The sequence below is a fragment of the Pleurodeles waltl genome, chromosome 9, assembly GCF_031143425.1.
Source record: "Pleurodeles waltl isolate 20211129_DDA chromosome 9, aPleWal1.hap1.20221129, whole genome shotgun sequence".
In the NCBI taxonomy this organism is placed as follows: Eukaryota; Metazoa; Chordata; class Amphibia; order Caudata; family Salamandridae; genus Pleurodeles; species Pleurodeles waltl.
The window spans coordinates 1,006,614,970-1,006,637,867 of record NC_090448.1 but is presented as its reverse complement, the minus strand read 5'-3'; the positions used below and the strand labels follow the sequence as shown (position 1 = coordinate 1,006,637,867).

General features: G+C 43.7%; 1 protein-coding gene across 1 annotated transcript in view; it reads left to right on the top strand.

Annotated features, from left to right (window-relative positions):
- The window catches only part of PLEKHG3 (pleckstrin homology and RhoGEF domain containing G3), a 495,850-nt gene that overhangs the window by 282,006 nt on the left and 190,946 nt on the right, over positions 1–22,898 (top strand). The window contains exon 3 of the mRNA XM_069207658.1: positions 22,266–22,735. Coding sequence (XP_069063759.1) covers positions 22,266–22,735 — 470 coding nt within the window. The remainder of the gene's footprint in view (positions 1–22,265; positions 22,736–22,898) is intronic.

The window sequence follows — 22,898 nt, the reverse complement described above, 5'->3', positions numbered from 1 at the left end:
AGAGTTGCTGCCTGGCTAACACAATTCCCCCAGAAAATGACACAAGACTGCCATAGAGGAGAAATAAACTAAAACGTTCACCAAACATATCAAGAGTGTTCAAACAGTAATAGTGTGATAAGGATGTTGTTTGCCTGAATAATGGTCATAATTTTAATAAGGAAAGAGTATAAAAACATATACAATTATCATATAAACCATTATCAGAAATAAACTTTTGGCATTGGAGTGTAATGCTCAAAATACCATAACAAAAATATCATTAGGGACGGATTGGAGGGTGAAAGGAAAGAGGGAGTCGGGAGTAAAGATGGAGAGGACAAGTGGCATAGTAACTGTCATGAGCCCTGGAGTAAAAAAGGAAAATGGTTGACTGCAATTTCTGTAGGAAAATACAGTAGCAATTAGAGTTGAGTGAGGTCCAAAGGTCTCTGGGCCCCAGTGCCACTGCACCTGTTGCTCCATTGATAACTAGGCCTCAGGAGAGAAAGCGGATGGGGCAGAAAAAGAGAAGTGAAAGGAATACAATCGACAAATGGAAGAAAGAGAAGGGGTCGCAAAGAAATAAAGGAAAGAGAGTGAGAAAATGAAAACACAACTAAGGGAAGAAATAGAGCAAATGTGTGAGGCAAAAGAGAAAAGGGAAGGAAGCTAGCGAACGAAACATAAAGAGGAAAAAACATTTTAAAAAACTGTGAAAAATAAAATGAACATTAGAGAAAAAAGAGAGATGGTGAGAGAAACAAGCAGAGAAAGAACCAGGGCAAGTATGTACTGACACATTTCCCACACACACACACAATAGGAAAACCACTTTGACACTTCGGGTCCCGACAAGTAACTTGTGACTTCCGCATAGAGATCGGAAAAAGAGGGATTTATAGTCAAATGTGAATTGACAGATAAAGAAAAGAAAAACACCAGAGAAAGGAAGGAAGAAAGATCTAAAAAACAAAGTGAAAGGATGCATACCGAGTGAAAGGAAAGAGCAAATAAAAAAGACAAAGAAAGAATGAAGGGAAGAGAGAAAAATAGTGAAAGAATGAACTCCTGATAAAGAAAAGAGAGGAACGAAACAAGGAAAGAAATAACCACGTTTTTGTGTGTTTGAACGAGGAGGTAGCAAGAGGAAGAGGGGAAATAAAAAATGGAGAGGAGTAGAAATAAACAGCTGAAAGATCAAAACTGTTAACGTGTGGATTTTAAGAGCTGGAAATAGAAAAGTGGGGGAGAAAGAAAACATTGAGAGTAAACGGAGTAAAGGAAAGAACGAAGTGAGATAGATGAAATAGATTCTCCCAAATAACAATGACAGCTAAGAATATATTTAATTGGCTCCCCCACGTCCTCAAACAAAAGTCAGAGTGTGGAGCAGCAGGGGGCACTGCAGAACAGCAGGAGATGCATTAGCAGAGTTGTATGTGAACCCTAATACAGCAATATTGGGGTGCTTCAAATCAGGATTGGGGGTATAGACAGAGCTATGTCCCAGCCCAGTGCTGGAATAACACAAAGGCAGGAGGTCAGGAATGAGAAATTGCGCTGTGTAATTCCTGGTATTGGAATAATAGGGCGCAGCAGGTTAGGGTTGAGGTGCACTGACAGAGTTGTATGTGGGCCGCAGTACTGGAATAGTAATGGGCACACAAGGTCAGAAGTGGGGTATGTTAATGGTGCTATGTGTGGAACCTAGTATTGGTGTACCAGTGTTGCCGAGTGTTAACCTGGAGGTGCTCTGGTGTCAGTTAGGCCCACTATGGGAGTGGCATTGCCTCTGAACCACAGAAGCGAGGAGTCCTGAAGAGTGTGTGTGAAAAGCTTAGAACTGAAAAGAAATGTGCGCTGAATGTTAGAATTGATGGATTCTGGCAGAGCTATGGCGGTTCACATCAACAGTGGCGCTGGATGTTAGACTCACTCAGTGGCTGAGATGTTTTTTGCTCTTTTGGGTCCAGTATTGGCTTCGCAGTGGGACTGATTAGAATTGGGCTGCTGTAATGGAACTGTGTGTGAGTGGGGGCCCAGTTTAGGAAAGGAAGTGACCTCGCTGGGGTGGAACTGAGGAGCACTGATGATGCTGCAACCTAGGTCCCAGTACTGGAACAGCAAGGTGTACGGACTGTGAGAATTGAGGTGCTCTGGAAGACGGTGTGTGGGGTTACTGACCCGGCTGAGGGCATGGAATGTGTGCCTAGGTTATAGGCAATTACAAACTCTCAGCACACAGGCAGGCACACTTGATAAAGAAAATTTAAGCCAAGGAAGAGCGGGAGCCAGGCAGCTGAGAGGATGCAGAGAGACCATAAGGACAAAATGTGACCAAGAACACAGACCTGATTTATAGCCTTGTTTACAACTAAGCTCAGAGGAAGAATGCTCTACAGAGGAAAATGGAAGCTTCCCTGGACAGGAGCAGGAAACAAAGCAACAAAAAAAGGTCCCCGCCAGACCAGATAAACAGGACAAAGCGTAACTATACAGTAGTTGGTTATGGCTCCCACACAGAAGAAGGCGGGACAAAGAGGTATGACTGACCACTAGCAAACAAGGATTTTTAAATGACACTGAAACTAACAAATGAAATAGCTGGAAGCCCTCAGAAGAAGTATACCTAAAAGGATACAAGAGGTCCTACGCTTATGCTCGACCTAAAAAGATTATCGTGCTACTGTTCTAGACTTGCGGATGATCCTGAGCGCATACAGGGTACGTGTTTCATGTAGTATTTTTACGCTGCTGTAAATCTGTTTGAGCCCGTTATTTATTGCCACAGATGAGATTTAGCACCAAAGACAAAATATGATACAAGTCTTTGTTGATTGATATATATAAATAAATCGATGTGTGTTTATCTGTATTTGACAGTTTGCTTAATTTGCTCACACACACTGTGAGTTATATTCCCTTGGCCATGGAGCAGTCAATTGGCAGCAACTATTGTCAGTTCTGTAGTTTGTCGGTGGCGCCCAAGGTCTTCAATTTACTTTTGCACTCCAGGTGGATCACCAAATTACTCCCTTAAAACACATGACTCTGAAAGGGTCGCTAAGTGAAGCACGCAAGGCCTTCTCGAGGTGCAGGTGACGATAGGGGTACTCGGATGCAGTATAAAACATAAGCACACAAAAACATGCCCACACGTCTGGCTTGCCAGCCTGTAATGACAACAGCGGACATGTGGTGGCAGCAGAATGCCAAGTACATGAAATTATGAAGCTGAAATACACAGCTATATCACTGGTAGGTGATAGCAAAGTATCCTTCCGTGATATGTTAGGCTCTGTGCTGTATCACTCATTAAAACCCGGCGACTGTCAAGGCTGTCTTTAGTCAGATGATAAAATTGCAATTTCTCTCTAAAAAAAAAAAAAAAAAAAAAAAGCATATATCTTTATTTACGGGTAGGTAGGATTTTGCAAGTGAAATGACAATAAAATAAAAATCAACATATTCCAACACTTCTTGGGGTGAAATGTGCTCCCCAATTAGTTAATTAGCACATACGTAGTAAGTAAGGCCTTATAACCTCAATGCATTTAAGCTTTGTATAGTGTTGTCCATTGGGCCGATATTGAGTCCTCTGCAGTTTTTTGGCAGTCTTTAACTCTCAGCCCTTTTTACTGTGAATTCAGTTTTTCACTGACTTTGAGATGCCAAAAGTAATATTACAGGACGACCAGTATGCTTAGGTATATCTGCCCTTTAGCCTGTTTTCTGGGTGGTATTTTTTCCAACATGGTTCGCTCATTTTTTTGTACCAGGGCTACTGCAATCCTACCCAAAACACACCATCCAAAATGGAACTGGGATTCATAATTACATAATTTGTGATCTAGTAAACCTTCCAGTTTCCATGACAGAGTCCTACACGATGCAGTGTTTGGTGGCAGGGAATCACTGCACATAGCCATGGGGACCCATAACATCTTCAACTTAGCCCAAGGTTAATGCCAGCCATCACTAATACAAGCACTAGCCTGGGCACAAGTCTGACCCCTATGTGGGTACCTCAGCTTTAAAGTCCCATATTTAGCAAATGAGAGCGTGCAGTTAAATGTTTCCATTAGTGAGGTCCCACATGCTACCTGGGACACACACAGGCTTCTACCAGAGTTAAGATTTCCTGCACCCTTCAACTACAGTATTTCTGCAACCACAGGTCATAGATGGTTCAAGCAAATTGTGAACTGGGCTAATCAGTCTCAGCCAGCAGGATTTTCTCTAAGCAATCAAGGTGAATGGTAACGACGCTTTGTCCTTCTTAGGCTGAGGGGGGAGGTGATTCGAGCTCTCACAAAGTGCTCCTACAGGGCTAGCACATGCCAGCCTTCTTGAAGACAAATTCATTAATTCTGTACATGGCGAAAAAATTATTTACGGAAGAAATTTCTTTTTGTAGGAAACGATTTGTAAACTATAAAGAAGCAGAATAAATTAACACAATACTGTTCCCATGTGATTTTATATTTTCTTTCATGCTTTTGAATGTATTGCTTGCTTAAAATACATTTTTCCTTATCTAAAGGTTAAATTGAGTAAATTATGTTTTCACTATTACCGCATAATGAGCAAATAATGTAGCTCTGTACGATGTAAGAAACGCTGAATTTCTCCACAAATGGGAATACCTGCATTAGACATTAGTTTTGGAGCTGTGGTGTGCACCATGCCAGCCATCCCCAACTAACAGCTGCAGCATTTTGAAGATGGCGGCAAGTTGTAAAACACAGTGTTAAGCATGATCGGATTTCCAAACACATGATGGTGGTGGTATTGTTGGTGGCGTGTTGATGTTGGCGGTGGTGGTCTGGTGCAAATATGCCACCAGCAAAAGTCCAGACAATAGAGTCACAGCAACGAGGAAGACGATTTTATCAGCAATGCCTGAAAGCCCGGAAGTGCGCGATCTATTGACCAGATGGAAATCTTTTCACTTAGCGTTTTGCCTATGTGTGGCAGAGTGGCTATAATGTGCAGCTGTGAGGAGTAGTCAAGAGCATTTTTTTTTTTTTGAATGACTGTCACCAAGGAAAAACCGCTGACCTGGGTCTGACATGTGGCTCAGGACGCCAAGTTTCCCAGCGTAGGCTTTAATGCTAGTACATTCTGGAGCGTGTAAACGTGCCTTAAGTTGTGGCTTTGGACTAATTAACTTGGAAACACTTAATTGTAAAAATGAAAATCCAGTACAGGAAAAGTAAGTTGTATCCTTGTGAGTTGTAGTCATATGCCTGCCATGTGGTAGTCACTAAGATGGAGATGATCTGTGCTTGCACTGAAGGAGTGCAAAAGGTTGTGGCAGGTAATTTTATTCAAATCAAATGCCATACTATGTATGTTGACTTTCACAGTTCACCTGGGAACTTTTTAGGGTGTGCAAAACATGGCAGCTGCAGGTTTCCTGCAATTTCGTTGTAGGGGACTATGTTTCTCCCACCCTCACTAGTCTCTACTGGCATCTAGTGTGCCAGTGACTTAACTTAGAGTGGACTATGTGACTAAATTGCCCGGCTAAAAAGAAACTTCTAATATGTGAGGAGGGGGCGGGCCTTGTGCCAAGAAGTTCCGCAGGTTGGGGGGGGGGGGGAGCTTGCTTTGCAGACCCCTTAATGGTATCAGCTGTTCAAAGCCTTGAAAGACTTGGGGGAAATCATTTTTTGCTGTGGTTTCAGGCTTGCTTCCCTGCCACTGTGTGATATCGGCTCATCACCAGGTGACCCTGTGTAGCCAATATCGTGTGGCACACGGTGGCAGCTTGTGAGGTGGCTGGTCTGAGATTGTGAAAAAAACGGAAAATCCCCCCACCATATAAGTTTTCCTCCACCGAAGAGCGTAGAATGACTTCATCGACAGTGCTGAAAAATATAGAGAGCGGAGACAATGAGGCACCTAGGGCAATAAAACTGGAGTTTTATTCCCAGTATCAGCTGTGTTAACTAAATTGCTTTCTGGTAAGGCTGCCAGTTTCGCACTGGGATGAACGAAAACGCGCATCCACCTATGTTCAGTGAGCTCGCTCCGAAACCGGGTACATTTGTGACGAAAAAACGGGACTTTTCCGGCAAATGCGTGACACCTGGACTTCCACGACGATCCTGCACATGTCCGCAACATTAGCAAGCACATTCCTCACTTAAACGTCAAGGTCTTCTCCCCAGGCCGGCATCTACCTTCACTTCCGAGCTGCTCCGAGTGTTTCCGAACACAAAACCCAGGAGGGGGCTGTTTCAGTGCCGCGACGTAAATGCAGGCCTTCGCTGCGCATTGATCAGCCCTTGTTTTTAATCCTGTCCCCAAATTACTGCAGGCTTTGAGCACCGTACGATCAATTATTGAGTTTTCGATGTTGATGCGCTGAACTGAGCCTACTTAGTTCTCGAATAAAAAGCACATCACTGACAGGTGGGTCTTTGGAGCGAGGGTCAGATGCTGTGAGCTTGTCTGTGCCTCAGCCAGATGAGTCACATGCTCTGTTTCGGTCCTACCTGGGATGGAAATATTTTACGGGCGCGTCATAAAATGTATGCTATTGTGAGTGAAAGGGCACATTCTTAGGTATTTCCTCACTTCTGGGCGCCAGCTGACTTGTGTGAATGCGCTGATAATTAAAGGAAGCGCGAGTTGAGTTGCTCCTGGTGGAAAGATCCACGCTGGCCTGTGTTTTGCCCAGGTAGACCGGCTCCACCGGTTTCCGGTCCACGGATAAACCTCTCGGACCCGCCGGAGCGCGCGGCCTCTTCCTCAGCCCCCGGTGGGCGCGCCATTTCCTGTCCCTGGGGCAGGGCGGCGGATTCAGGTGAGAGCGGTGACATCACGCGCCGCACACCTCCGGCTCCGAGCAGGGGGAGTTGCCAATCAGGGAGGGAGGCCGCTGCCCGACGGAAAGCAGAAGCAAGGCATCTCTCGGGAGGGACCCGCCGGGTGAAGCCGGGAGACGAGAGGGACGGCGGCCATGGGCTCCATGGAGGAGAAGGGCCGCTTTGAGGGGCTGAACAGGCGCATCTCCAAGCTGTTTGGTAAGAGGAAAGTTCTGACGCGAGTTGGATGTTGGGAACAGCTTGGGTGGTTGTCAGAGGCGAGACTGAGATGCAGGCGAGGAAGGGGAGGAACGCGTGGCCCAGCAGCCGGAGGTTCTGGGAAGCAATAGGTGTTATTTAGAGGAAGGCTCTGCTGTCCTCAGACTAGCAGCGCAGACGAAAGGCTCGCGGTGCTGCTCGGCCCGGTGGCGGAGAGGGAGGCAGGAGGCCTGCCGGGACACGTCCGAGAGATGCTGCTGTGCTGGCTGCCTCCCCAGTGCCCGTCAGAGCTCAGGGCTTCTTGTTTCCTGGTAAGCGGCCGGGCCCTGGGGAGGGCAGGGATGCCACAAGTTTCTGGTGCACCTGATGTCCCATCTCTCCTCGCATGCTACCAGGGCGTCTGAAGCCTGCTTGTGGTGTGAATACGAGTCCCGCCGTGTGGCACACTTTAGCGTGAACCTGCCGCATGCTTAGTGTCCGAGTAAAGATGTGACCTGCACGGTCTGAACAGTCCTTCACATCCTTACCTGCCTACTGCATCACTTATAGCAGCAACACACAACACAGTCACCGAGATGACAGCTGCAGTGTATTGGCGGGTGAAGGCCCTTGCCTGGAATAACGATTTTAGGATGAATGTCGTATTTTGTCGTATTCACGGTCTGTACGTATGGAGGTTCCCATAAATACGTTAAACTATTTACAAGTTTAGGTATGTTTTAATAGAAATACATGCATAAATTACGCCTAAAGTAACTATAACTCACACCCTTGCCATGAACTGCTAAATACCTCACATATGACATCACTCATGACCTATTATGACATCTATAATAACTTCACTGGAATAGCTGAAATGACATGGATTACATCACTGGGCATGACGTATAGTTACTTTATGGTACGAGTTATAGTTACTTGCGATAGGTATAACTGGCGAATTTCAATGGTTTTTATTTGTTTTAAAACTGTGTTTTGTCATTTCACCTATCTGTAAAGTCTCTTTAATGTCTGGGTTTTCAGTGGATTTTTTTTATATATATGTATATATATATGTATATGTTTGCCTGGATTTGTATATAGTCAATAAACATATATAATGTAGCCCTTCCAGGAGCTTTTATTTATGCAAGATCAGTTCTTCTGCTAGTGGATTTTCTGACCGGCTCCTACAGGAAGAGTCTTTATTCCCCAGCACACATTCCATCAAGTGAAACTACACACAGGCTCCTGTTACACAGCAGACACCTCACACCAAGGTACCACATTCTTGAAGAGGAGATTGAGGTTACAAGCTTGTGCAGTTGGGATGCTAGAGTGCATGCTACATTAATATTTTTCCTGATAAAGCAAAGTTACCTGGTTGAGAACCTGGTTTTTCAAGCTTTCATAGGACTGTCATTTTTTTGACATTAGGAAGCCTGGTGGTGTGATGATGTTTATTTGGCCCTGCTGGGCCTGCATGTGCTTTCTGGCCTTGAGCTAGAAAAAGTTTAACATTCCAAGACACCCAATGTGCTTCAAATGAGATGGTGTAGTCAAGATTGTGGGAAGCTCGCCTAAGCTTGAAAATTCCAATATTATAGCTTGGAAGTAATGTCACAATACAAAGTGTGCACAATCTTTCTCTCTCTCGCTTATCTAAAATATTAGTTATCTTATATTTATCACAATGAGAAAAGACAGGTAAATTTATTGCCACAGGAAATGCTGCATTTCATGTTCCTGTTTTTTTTTCTTTTTCTGGGATGCACAATCTAGAAACTCAGATTGCACAACCCCTTGCAGGATTTAACCAATCAGCTTTGCCAACTGTCACAAAAAAATTGTGTGGAAGTATCTTATCACAGTGGGGGAATTTCCTTTACAAGTGTGAAGGCTGCATTGTACAATATGGTACCTAGTGTTATAATGGATGCCTTTAAAAACAGGAAGAAGACCTTTATCAACTGAGTGACACGTGCCAAAGGCACTGAAGTTAACAGATATCCCACTGTAATGAGGTTTGGATACATTTACAGTTGCACTGTGAATTCTTGTAGTAGATAGTAAATGTATTGACCCCGAGCAGGATAGTCTGCCATTTTCGTTAAAATGAGTAAATTATAAATCCGTTAAAGGGCCATTCCCATTCAGCATTGAGGAAATAAATTACCCCATTTGTAATTTTAAAGAGGGAATTTCTAGCTGACAATACTATCCTTTATTTCAGTCTCTGTTTTTGGATTTAGGAAGAACATATTGTCTTATTTACCTTTACACAAAAGCCATACAATAATTGTGTAAACGTTTTTTCACACAAACAAAAGCTGGCAGTGACATGAAACTCTTCTCTGATATCCTAATACAATATTGCAACCCAGAAAACTGGTTGCAGTACTCAAACTGTTAGCTCAGTCCATATTTTCAAAAGGAAATATCCCAAGAATCCTATAATTTTAAATCTGATTTTCTACAACCATCAGTACAAAGACCGATAGTAAACGTGAAATACACAACATCCAAGTCCATGCTTTCAGAAAGTAGTTTGGTTAAAAAAAAAAAAAAAAAAAAGCTTTATTCGGCCATAGCCCTAAAACAAAGCGCAGGTCAATTAAAATCACAATTAAATCATTACTTAAAACACAATACACTAAAAATATAAAAATAGGAGTATCATCATCTCATAATTCTAATAAAATATATAGGGCAGCATTATACAGTACAACAGCAATCCTCGCAACACCTGAAGGTGTAACTAGTTGCATTTCTTTGGGGTGCAAGCCATTACTAATCCTAAATACATAGAGATAACACTTGCATATTCCATACCATATTATCAGTGAGTAAAACAATTTAATCCTTGTAAAACTAACCCTTGATTAGTTAAACATCACAAACCAGCCCTTTCACCCCTTGCAAGGCTTCTGAGAGCCCCTTTAAGGAACCCAGTCTTTCATTTAAAAATCGGCCTAAGGGACATGTCACTTTCAAGAATCTCATATTTACCAAGAGACTGAGAGCTTGATCCCGGTTAATAACATTATATTCCCTAAAAACTGGCTTTAAAAACTTTTTATGTTCATCTAAGAACCACACGCAATCCAATAAAATATGTTGTCTGTTACATTTTTACTTTGAGGCTACGTGTACATAGGCCCAGATCGTTCCTCATTATGGCTCTTGTTTTGAAATCCATATAGCATGGGTTTAGCCCAATCCTGAGTTTTAACACCGCATTCCTTAACTTGGGATTAGGCAAAACCTCTATATAGGAAAAAATATATCCTCATTGCACCAACCTTGCGCCATGAACTAGGTAGATATATTGTACCCTACAGATAACATAAATTCTCTTCTCTGGCACCTTTATTTACCATGGCGCGCAGCTCCTGCTTAGGGATCTGTTGTTCTCAGCGCCACTGATTGGCAGCTAAACTCAAAGTAACAGATCTTCTCTAGCCTACCCCTCGCTCGGTCAGTCTCAACCAAAATGTCAATGCGGCTCACATTCCTAAGTAACTCCACCACATCATTTGACATTCATCCTTTATAGCCTGGATCATACTTTGGGGCAGGGAAGAGAGCAAGCAGCCATTTCACACATTTACCCTCTTCCACATCCCAGTTCAACTTCCCACCAAAAGTTAAAACTTCCACCCCATGTTGAAATTGAGGCTGTACCATGGCATTAAAGGCAGAGAGTATGGGACGAAGAGACGGACCTCCATACTTCTGACTAAACTGCTTTAATCCCTAAACAGATGTTAATGAAGTGAATATAAGTGACTCAATATGTTCTCGCCATCTTAATTCAGAGTTAAACCACATACCCAGATATTTATATTTATCAACCATTTCTACTTTTTCACCTCCCAGGTGCTAGGCAAATGCCCCTTTCCTTTTTCCCAACACCATTATTTTTGTCTTATCCAGGTTAACTGTAAGCTTTTTACTTTGACAGTGGTTATGAAAGACATCTAATTTTCTTTGCAGTCCCAACTCTGTCATGTCAACTATCACTAGGTCATCAGTGTATAGTAAATAAGAGACATGGGTCCCATCCTTTTTTGGGGCATAAACCCCTAGCCTCATTTAATACAGTTTGGCAGATCAGACAAGAATATGGCAAACATTAGGTGGGCAAAGACACAGTCTTGTCGCTGCCCATTCTTTATTGGAATCTTGTTTGATAAAGATCCATAGGTATCTAAAATCACTTGGGCCCAGTTCTGCATATGTAATTCCTGGAGGAGAAAAAGTAGTTCTGAGTCAATCCTGAGCCGCATCAACATATCCCATAACAAACTCTGATCCACCAAATCAAAAGCAGATTGAAAATCCACAAAGCAGCAAAGTAGGCAACCTCGTACCTCTATCAACTTTTTTGCCAATGCCCAAAGACTAAAACAGTGGTCTATTGTTGAATGACCCTCCTTGAAGCCACCTTGCTCTACTGGAATCAAATTATTTAACTCTAACGCAGACTTCATTAGACCTAGTAATAGTTTAGCAAAGACCGTTTTCCCCCATGTCCGGGGGGCTAATTCTACGATAATTATTCGGTTGTGTTGCATCATCCTTCTTATAAATTAGCCTAAATATTGCGCCTTTCCAACTCTCAGGAACAGATCCGGAATGAAAAAGTTTATGAAAGGTAACATGAAAGCCTTGCTCACCAATCCACATTATTTTTTCTTATTACCGCTGGAAGGTTATCTGGTCCAGCAGCTTTAGTTAACTTAAGAGCCTCAATTATTTCTTTTATCTTCTGAAGGGAAAAATATCATCCTATGTCGCCACTTTCCTCAACTTTATTTTCCAGGTCTAACACTTAATGAGCCTTAGAAAGCCATCTACTGGTTCAGGTCCTCTGCACAGCCACGTTTCCTGGAGACACACAATATCATACTTTTCCAACATCTCTTTAAATGTGTCTTGATTTAAATGTTTCTTATATCCTCCTAAATTCCAGGAAAGAACCAAAAGGCTGTGCGAAGCATCTAATCTCTAATCCAAATCACTTCACTCCCTCTCCCCTCCATTATTATCTTCAAAGGAGTTCGAAAGGGGCTCAAAACTATTCCTCAACATTGGATCTTTAAGGTTGGCTACTATGGTCACACTTAGCCTGCCCGTACTTCTATCCACACACATTCTTGGATTTTGGGTACCTACTAAACTATATGGTTCTTGATCTGGGAGCAGCCCTCCGTGACAGTTGAGGACTCTGTGACTGCTCTCTACATTCTCCAACTCCCACATCTGTACCAATCTTATACCCTCCTTCTCTAATTACTTATCCTCCCTCTGTACCAATTGTCTAACTATCCTAAGTAGAAAAGGGCTTTTGTTACCTCATTCCCTACAAGATTTTCCGTGAACCCTCTTTGCCTAATATCCTCTGAGCCGATCATACATAAACCGGGACGTTTACCCATAACTTCTAATAGGCGCAAGCGATTCAAGGGCTTAAGCTTCTTCTGACGCTTCCTCCCAGTCTCCCTTTTCCAAGGTTCCAAGTATACCCACAGACTCACTCTTCCATCATGGCCCTCTATCTTCCTCATGTTTCCATGACCCCTGGATAGCAATAAGGGGACCACCCTTCTCCTGTTGTTCTATACTTACTTCATCCCTGTTTTTTTGCACAAATTACCTTTCTTTTAATACCAGCAGCTTCCTTACTTTCCTCCATTACGACCACTTGGGGGTACCTATTCTCCTTTGTTAACCGCATGTCTTCTGTGTCTACTACTCTAGGTCCCCTTTGAGCCACACTCCCCCTCTTGCAGGTGCCCATTTCATGCCTCTGTCGTGGGACTACTCTTGAGATGTTATGCTGCTCTATTCTCCCCGCCCCCCTCTTTTCGTGGGACCTTTCCTTTTGATGTGCCTCTGTTTACCTCTTACTGTAGTAAAATATGGTATATAGTCCCTAGCACCTCAACCCCTTTTTATCACCTGCATAGGCTGTTTTGATATATATTCCGCTGGTAAATTCGATGTTTTTATAGGCCCTCCTTCTCTACTTTCTGTGGACGTGCCCAACTCCTGGTCCCTTTTCTCTAGCACTGGCCACACAAGTACTGGCATACATTTACTTGTTTCTGCTTTTTCATAATCCCCTATAGTTGTTTTTTATGTGACTTACCCAGCCTATTATTCACACTCAATAGTTGTAAAATGGCCTGTAAGGTTTTCTGCATAAGGGGCATAACCTCTAATACAGATGCTGCTGAAGTTGCAGTACTATCTATACGTAATGCAGACTGCCTGGCTACAGGAGAGGAAGAATCTACTCCGTGGGCATCCCTACCTTCCTCTTCTAACCCCTCCTCCTCGATTGTAGTATAAAACAGGGATCTTTCCTCAATCATGTAATTATTTACTACAAGGGGGGAGAGGCGGGGAGTTGAAGATAATCTAGGCTCCAATAAGGGCACTCCCCCCTATATTCCTACCCATCCCTTCCCCTGTGGATAGATCCCCATTCCCTAAAGAATCCAAAATAATAGTCACTTGTTCTAATCTGTTCATCCTGTCTCTGAACAGCATTCAAGGTTTTGTTTTACTTAAAGTATGCTGGGATACATCAGCATTCCCTTTGAAATACTTCCCCACAAATTCTTTAATTGATTGACCCAAAGGCGTTACACCAGGTTCTTCCCTGATGCCTGTTGGGACGTCCTCATGTTGTAAAATAGGAGAAATATTTCCTCCTTCAGGGCTAATACCAATATCTCCTAAGGATTGGCACTCCTTAGGCGTTCTCTTTTTCCAAGTGATGTTTTTCGATCCCTTCTTCAGGACACAACCCCCATGTGTTCTTCTTTTGCTCGGGGGCATTGTATATTTGTTTTCCCAGGAGATGGTTCTTCTGTGTGAATAAAAATAACTTTTTCCACCCCTAAATTGCCACTTCCGCCGCCTTCACACACCACGTTACTTGTCCACGCTCAAAGGCCAGGTCAGCTTTTCTACTCCTTGTTTCCAGCTATCCTACTGGCCTTTTATCTATCCGCTTGGTACCTTTTCTCTACTTATATGGTGTCTCTTAACATCACCAGAAACTCCATAATAATTCTTCTTTGTGCTGTAGTATCCCAAGGCCCCTACACGCTCAAGCTGAGGTATGGATCCTCCGTACGCTCTAACTCCCCCAGATCCCCCGGGGAGCAGAGCACAGTAGCGCCCTACAGCAAGGAGCTCAGCCCATACGGGATGCAATTTACTCCTGTGCGACTTAAGCATATGCCCTGCTTGAGCCACAAAGCTAGATGCAAGATATATAATCCACCTATTCGCATGGGGTTCCCGAGGACAGACCAAGGATATGCAGTACTGGTTGACCGGAGGCCACTCTAACCACTCAATCTAAGCAGTCCCAGGTGGGCCTAGCCACGTAACCGCAGTTCTTGCAGCAAATACCACGTCCAACCAGTCCTGATGTCTGTCTGCACAGCGCCACACAAGCGCAATTAGGAAAATTAAATGTAGTTAAATCAATCCGGCCGCACATCCCCCGGCTGCCATCGTTAACTCACCAGGCGAAATGGCTTTCGGACTCACTTCATGGCAAAAGCTCTGTAGCCAAGCTGTACAACACTGCTCCAACACAGTTCCACAGTTCCAACTCCTGCTCTTGCTACTACTCCACAACTTTTGTGATTTCTGTGGCTCCCGCCGGGGACACAAACTCCGGGCCCAGGAGCGTGATGCACGCACACAGAGGCTCGAGAGGCATGAGGACACGGGTGGTGGGCACGAGCACGGTAGTGGCAGAGGTGGGGCTGTTTCACATACCAGAAAGTAGTTGAACTCTCTAGGTACCTCTGAAAAGTAATTCATTTGTCTCAGAATCCTCACGAATGGCATCAAATTCCCACAAAAGTTAACTGCCTTGTTTCACTTTTGTCAAAATCCTGCAGCTGCCAAGGGCTATAATGGTTGTTAAAGGCCCTGAACCTGAGTCATAGTTCTGAGCTGTAGGTGAGGGCTTGTAACAAAGGAGAGGGACAGGGAAGAGATGCATGTAAAGTTTCATAATTTGGACTGTGCCTTTTATAGGGATGCAGGTGAGAGGAGTGTAACAGCCCTGTTGGTGTGTTGACCACCTAATTTATTTATTTGAGAAGCCCAGATGTAAATCATGCATGCTGTTACGGATTTCATATCACAACAGCAGTGAGCAGTGCAGAGACATCGTGTACCTCATATTAGTCAGCAGGTCATTAGTTTAAATATGATTTAGCATTCCAGCCTTTCAAAGACCGTAAATAGAGTACCATTACTTTGGGAAATAATACCACATTTTATTTACACTGCTTAAAAATGGCAGATGTGGTGCCTATTTTTTTTAAAGTTACTATTAAGTAGTTGCCAAGTATTTGAAATAATATGGGGAGGAACAGTCGAGCAGACTATGCAAGATGCGTGCAACGGATGCCTGGAGAGGTCTTTTAGTGAAACTGAGAGCCTTCTAACCGAGACTGCACCCAGGTTTCAGCAGCATCCGTTTGGACCATTTTATGTTTACATTCCTCAGCCCGCTTTTGAAGTTGTATTTAAAATTTGATAGATCTGAACGTGACAACCACTTCCCCATACCAGGACTCCTACTTGTAGAGCAAGTATCCTGGGTCGTGTTATATAAAGCGCCCATTACCTTGGTATTAAAGATGGGACTGTGGATGCTTGTGCAACCCCCCCCCCCCCCCCCCCCCCCCACACACACACACTTCTGTAATATGGATTGCACCGGTGTTAAAGGTGTACAGGCATGGTAATAAAGTGTCATTCTCTCATTTACTTGATGGCCTGGTCCCCATGCAAATGGGGAAACCCTTTGCCTTTACAGATGTGGGTACAGAAACAAGAACCTTGCTGGGAGACGCACAGTCTGTGGGACAAGAACACCCTTTAAGTGGGATAAATGTACTCCCTGGCATGCCCCTCTAGGCGGGTGCATTCACATACTGCACCCACCCACAGAGGTATACTGACCTCCCTTTAAAAGGGAGGCGAGGTCTGCCTCCTGCCATGAAAGAAAGGCCTGGTGGCCTCAATCAGCCAGTCCATTGCCAAATAAATAAAAAAAATGTAGGTGCTCAAAGGTACATTTGAACCATCAATTGCAAAGCCAATAGGTCTTGCTTTTAGACCTATTCGTTTTGCCAGTGCCTTTTAGCCATGCTCTACAGCATTGTCAAGAAGCTGTGTAGCATTCTGAAATGCAGAAAAATATTTTTTTAAAGTGCAACGATGCGGCCAGGTCGGGTTGTAGGTGTGTGCATGCTCTATTATGCTTGAGAGCCTACAAAATGACGCAGGAACTATTTTTAGGATGACCAGATTTTCAGAACTAAAAACCGGGATGGGCACAAAACTAGAAATAGGACTTAATATTGACACGCCATTCAGCGATATACAGACGTGTCAACACACCCACATTATATTATGTATATATATATATATATATATATATATATATATACACACACAACAAATGTCTTGTTTTAAAAAACAAAAACAAGCCCACAGACCATCTCAGGTGCTGACAAAAGAATTTATTTTAACAGCTCCCAACGTTTAGTTTAAAAAAATATATAAAAATCAAAGCTATCCCCCCCCTCCCACAACACAACACGCCACCTCCCCAGACCACATTCACCCCTCATCAAATCCCGCTGTGCTGCGAGGCAACATAGTAGGTGGCTATGTAAATGTCAAGTTGTGTCTCTGGTGAAATAAGAGGGCCGGATGAAACGTGAGCCAGCACAGCTCTGTGATTAATGTCCACATTTACCCAACCGTCTCTCAAAAACCCGGAAATGTCATTTTTAAATGACACTGAAACTAACACATTAAATAGCTGGAAGCCAAGAGAAGAAGTATACTTAAGTGTTCAAGAGGTTATACGCTTATGCTTGACCTAAAAAGAGGAAGACAAGCCCAATCAAGGAAATTAATAAAAAAGTAAGCTCATTAGAGTGACAATAAAACCAACCAATGGTAAGCAATGGCTGGGCTCTAATTTATCCTGCAACATCACAAATGGCTGTTTTCCTGACAGGAAGGATACAAAAAACAGAGCATGGTAGCAGCATAAGGATGGTAAGGAAGCTAGGCCCCTGGAGACGGACAAACAACAAGAAGAGTAAGGAACACCATCACATAAAAAGCAAGCAAATGAGTGACAAACACGTTAAACAGTGGTAACCAATAGGCTGTGAAGCCCGTTGTACGTTTTTGGTGTGGTTCACCGCTGTATTTGAGCGTCAGAGAGCCAAAAGCGGTCTGTGGACAGGAAATAACAGTTTAGCACGGCTGCAGCCTTCATGAACCAACATTGGACATGTGTCCTAAATGAAGTGCCTCCTTTGCTATACCCAGATCCACTTTACTATGCCTGAATGTGGTCTTGGAATTTGCTGCATTTCATTACTAATAAAGGTGTGATGGTTATTGTATAATTGTTTCTATTTCCATTGAAGTGTGCCTGGGGTCTATACACCCGAGTCACCTCACATGTGGGCAGCCAGAAATAGGTTAGCGTAAAAGGCCTTAACTGTTTTAGTGTGCACGTTTTCTACCCCATAGTTATTCAATAAGATTATCATCCATGGTGGGGAAAATGAAAGGATCTGCAACTGTACTAAAAAAATAAACACATGAAGTGCTTCAAATCACAATTCTGCACTCCCCTACGCTGTAACATAAGGAGTGTTATTACCCAATCAAATGGTACTAACTTTACCGACCTCTTAAAATTAAAGGGCTAACTCTTCCTTGGTGAGATTCAAACTTATGACCAGCAGATCACCGCATTTCTCAGCAGCGAGCGTTTCACTCCGAGCCATCATGCTGGTCTAAATGATACACAGCTGTCTAAATGAAGCCTCATCTGTACGCGGGTGTTGCACAGAAGCATATTTTCTTCTGCCTGCTTTTGGCTACTACTTTGAGATTCACCAGTTGTTTGGTGAGAACACTGGGCCATAGGGAACGACATTGGTCCCAGCTACTCTGTATACTCGAGCCCCCGACTGGTCCCTCCAGTTGCAGTAATCTCACGTAGATGGCATGCGGGGGCGTGCACACTCGTCTCACCTGTCCGTATGTGTTTGGCTATTGAAAAGTATGCTCCAGAGTTTAGGGACGAACATCCATCGTGGGCACCTGATCCTATATAGGAGGGAATGAGCCAAGAAATTACACACACACACGGCATTGTTCGAACCAGCCTCTCTGTGTTCATATCTGTGTGCATCTTTGTGTATTTACCTTTGGAATACTGAAGCTGTTTGTTCGCCCTTTTTTCGTTTTCACGGTGCTCCCAGCATTCAAATAGATGAAGCCACCTGGCAGGTGTGTGTGTTTATTTGAATGCTATTAGGTCAATGTTTGTTGTGCAAAATGGGAAGTGTCTGATATCAGCATCTGTGCTGATGTCACAGGGAACGTGTTTGGTGTGTACTTGTTGCATTCATAACCCGTACAAGGAAAATATGGCTCCATACTTAACAGCCATCTCATGCCCAGCAGTGGGCAACGTGCACCCCAGCAAAAGAAACGCACAACAGGGTCCTTGTAAAGACATATGGTGCAGAATAACGCGAGATGATATGTAGCAGTATTGTTTCATAATACTTTTGTATTTCGGAAGTATTAGTATGGTATGAACAAAGATGCACCACATTAGTACCATTTAACACCTCAGTACAGCAATCTGCTACTGAATGATGCTCTGTTAACCTTTGCAAAAGGTCTCCCGTTGTGCAGAACCACATGTGATTCTTTTTGTGTAGTACCTTTTGATGCGTTGTAGGTAGAAACAGCTTTCTTTTTGTGAAATCTGCAAGTTATGTACTGGTGGTGTAATGTGTGGCAAATGTGTAATTATGAGGGAAATGCTAAATCTGCAGAATCCTATAATTCCACTGGCATGAATTCATTCTGTTACTAAACAATACATTAGTGTATCCCGCCTTCCACAGCCACTATCCAATGATAATTCATGACTTCAGTATACTCCAGCCTTACCCATAACCATCCAGTAGGACTTGCCTCTAAATGTTACAAGACGCAACCAAATACAACATAGAAAGATCACTTTGACTCCAGTCAAAGACGGCTCCAGAATCGTAAAGGACACCCGGGTTGCAAAAGCGCTGTGGGGCATACAAATGATGAAAATGCATCACACAAATGTGCATGACATGTCGATTGTGAGGATGCAAGTTGACAGTAGCATGAATTTGGCATTTTATGGGAATGCCTTGGAAAAGAATGCGTGGTCAGTCCAAATATATTTTGGCCATGAGATTTTATATAACTTTACTGTGGAATAACATTTCTGGAGTTGAAATAATCTAAAAGTTGGAAAGGAAATCAGGTGTAGGTTCCTCCTTTTTGGGTAATAGTCATTTTCGATCACTGCGTGTGGGCTGAAGATTTGGAGTATGGTACCATATAAATTTGGACAGCTCCACTTGGAAGGATAATGCGGAGCATATTGCTTCAGTGGTCCCTTTAACCAGATGGAGGTACTGTGCCCCAGACCGTGCTTGTCAGTGTGGTGGGGATCGAGGCCTCTGACTTGGAGAGGTGGAGAGGACTGATGTTACATTGAGAGTTGTGCAAAGGGATGCAGACGTCATGAAGTGAAAAGAGGGACAAGGTCTTAATAGATGGCACACTCATAGGTGACGGACATGATATAACCAAGAAGGTGGTGAACGAGTGATGGTCTTCCACGTAGGTGGAGTTGGGTTCAGAATGGAGGATAAAGTCTGCAGTGCGGCAAGAAACATGAGGGGTGGAGATAGTCTGAAATAAAAACAAGTTTGGGTAACAAAGAGGATTGGATGCGTAGACAAATGCAGAGGTGGCTATGATGGAGATCTGGGGAGTGACGCAGCGAGGGACACCGTGGAGAAGTGCAAGGGTGATTGTAGCTCTTTGTAGGGTGACAGTAGATAGAAGGAAGAATTAGCTATTGCTATTATTTTTTCGCCTTTTGGAACAACCCTAGATAACTCATTCTCTTCATTGTGAGGAGGGGTGAATGTGTAGCCATCAGATCTTTGGCGACAAAGAGACAGACATCCCCCTTCACGGAGAAGTTGAAGTAAAACAATCGAGTCCTACAGAGCCACATAGAAAACATTTCTGTACTGACCGCACCCACATATCAAGCCCCTTGAGGTAGCAGGTGTTAGGGAGCAGAGCAGGGGTCACTGAAGGAAGTCTCAAGGGTTAGATGGGGTTCTGAGGAGCCCCCTCTCTTGGACTCTAGATCTCTCGGTCGGTTCAGACTTCCCTGACCTTGTATGTTTGATGAAAGTGCATTGGTCTGCAGCTGACCATTGACGGCTGCTTGTGTGAAGTTTGTGTGTCGATTCCGCAGCTATGGATGGGGCATTGTTGTGCAAGCTGAATAATGAAGGTGCATCCACACAGTAGTGCAAGCTTCCTCACCTGCCCTCGAGCGGGCATCGGGGCTGCCCTGCTAGGCCAGTGGGTGAGCTCTGGCAGCCCAGTTCGGTGTCACCACTAGGTGTTTGTAGGGCTAACTGGTTGGTTCCCTTTGTACAGCACTTTAGGAGGGTCACTGGCCCACTTTACTTAGGACACTATCCTGGACACAGAATGACTCTTCAGTTTTGATCCGGATTCTTTGCACCAACAATATTTGACGTTATCGACCTCTTGCATGAGACTGCATCACTCCAGTGATCGCGAACAGCTACTTTTTCTTTCAGCATCCATTTTGCACTTTGAGATTGTCACTTGTTCTTTACTCTTTGGCCATGGCTTGGTTGACAATTATAACTAACTGTGTAGCATTTGAGCTACCCTGTAATTTGTAGTTTAGCGATCAGTGGCGTGGACTATAATGGATTCTGATTTCACAAAGTCAGCCTCTGTTCTTTGCTCGCAGTGAAAGAGTGCCTCCTCAGTCAGTATCTGCCTCTCTGTTAATTAAATAGTGCTTTCCTCCACCAGAGGCTCCTACAGACCTCCCATTGTTTCCATCAAAGGATGCCATCAGACCTACCTGTGCAGACGGTCATGAACCTGTTATTGAAATGTTTGTAGCCATCCGACTCCTAAATACTCTTTAACTGGGGGTGCTTCGTCTACCTCATTCGAGTTTGAAGATGGGGCGCCAAACACCGGTGGCAGCTCTGCCCTAGCTTGCAGGATGAGGTCGTGAGTTACGCAAATGGACACGGTTTGCTAGGACCGTACAAGCGTACGTCATGCCTCCAGGAAGAAAAAAAAAATTCTGTTCTTTATTGTCAGAAAAAAAAGCTACCATGCCCTCTAGTTATAGAGCCATGATTTTTTAAATGCTTTTGTTTTACATGAATTACATTTTCAAGGTGCGCTTACGCAGGTGTATAGTTCACGTACAAAACAGTGCTCTTTACAAGGGAAATACCACTTACTTTGCTTTATAAACCCTGACCTGGTTTGGGTTTCATTTGATGGCTCATCCAGGAACGGCATTAAAGGTTTCGTGATGTTTTTGCAGGGAAGGCTTGTGCAGGGTGCGTGGCTGTGTAGACTGATTTACTCACCTTCCTTGGGTTAAGGGCACGGGCATATTCTCTTCAGCTCACTCTTACCTACTCAGGTCTTCTGTTACCTCACCCATGGACTGGGCTTTTCTGATTTCAGCCATTGACATTCCGCCTCCTTTAGTTTTAGTTATTTGACCATCAGATAACGGAATAAACGCATTTCAGACATTAGATCAATCAATCAGCAATGAAATAATGGTAATAAGTGCTGAAAACATAAAGTGCAGCAGAGGGGCTAGAACAGCAATGGCATGGAGCCAGTAGGTGGGTATGTCTCTGCACTGCGTCCCGGGGCAAAAAGTCATTCCTCTAGTCTAGATAGACAGAAATCTGATTATTCTCGGTTGCCCATGCTGCAGCTGTTGTCAATTTTCACAGTTTTGGTGTTGAACTTCAAATCTGTGAGTTTGTCACAATAATTTCACGGTCGGCTGATGTACTATGGCCCAGTAGTAAATAAGAAACACTGGATGGGGTCACTGATATTGTTCTTTTGATGAGAATTTTATCTCCGGATATTTAGTTCAGTATGTTATGGATTATATACACCTGTAAATGCAATTCAAGACTAAGAAGAGAATGGCTGCTGACATCAAAGCTAACATTGTCCAGTCAAAGTTTTTTTTTTAAGCTCGGCCCTGATCATCACTCTTGTTTTATCACTCTCTTTTCTTTCCAGACTCGTCCAGGCTCTCTGCTATTTCATCCTCCAGCAGCAATGACCGAATGTCCATTGCGACCTCGCTCAGCACTGATGTTTCCGACTCTGATCGCCCAATAAGCCTGGTATCCACAGCCTCCTCGGACTCCCTGCCAAACAGCCACTGCCTACTGGAGAATAGCAGTGCTGGGTCCAGCATGACCCACGTGCTTCCGACCTCCTCCCAGAACCGAAGGCAAGATGCTCTGGAGGCTCTTGAATACGACAATCACCATGTGGATAATGTGACCTTCCCGAAGGTCAACCAGACACACAACAACAACAATAATACAGGGAACCCCAGAGGATTGAGGGTCTCGAGCTCACATTCCCCATTTGCATCCAAAGTCGCGGTGATCACTCACAAGCTTAGCTATGTGGAGCGAGTGGTTGTTGAGATTGTTGAGACGGAGAGGATGTATGTACGAGACTTGCGGAGCATCGTGGAGGTATGTGGTTCCAGCTATGCTTCACCCACTTTCTGACTGTTCATTTATTGCTTTATTGTTTTTCACGTGGATTGTGTGTTTCCCTGGAACAAACAACATTTATATACGTTCTGGAATAAGGTAGTTTCTGTCCAAATATATTCTTCTGTCTATGATGGTACTG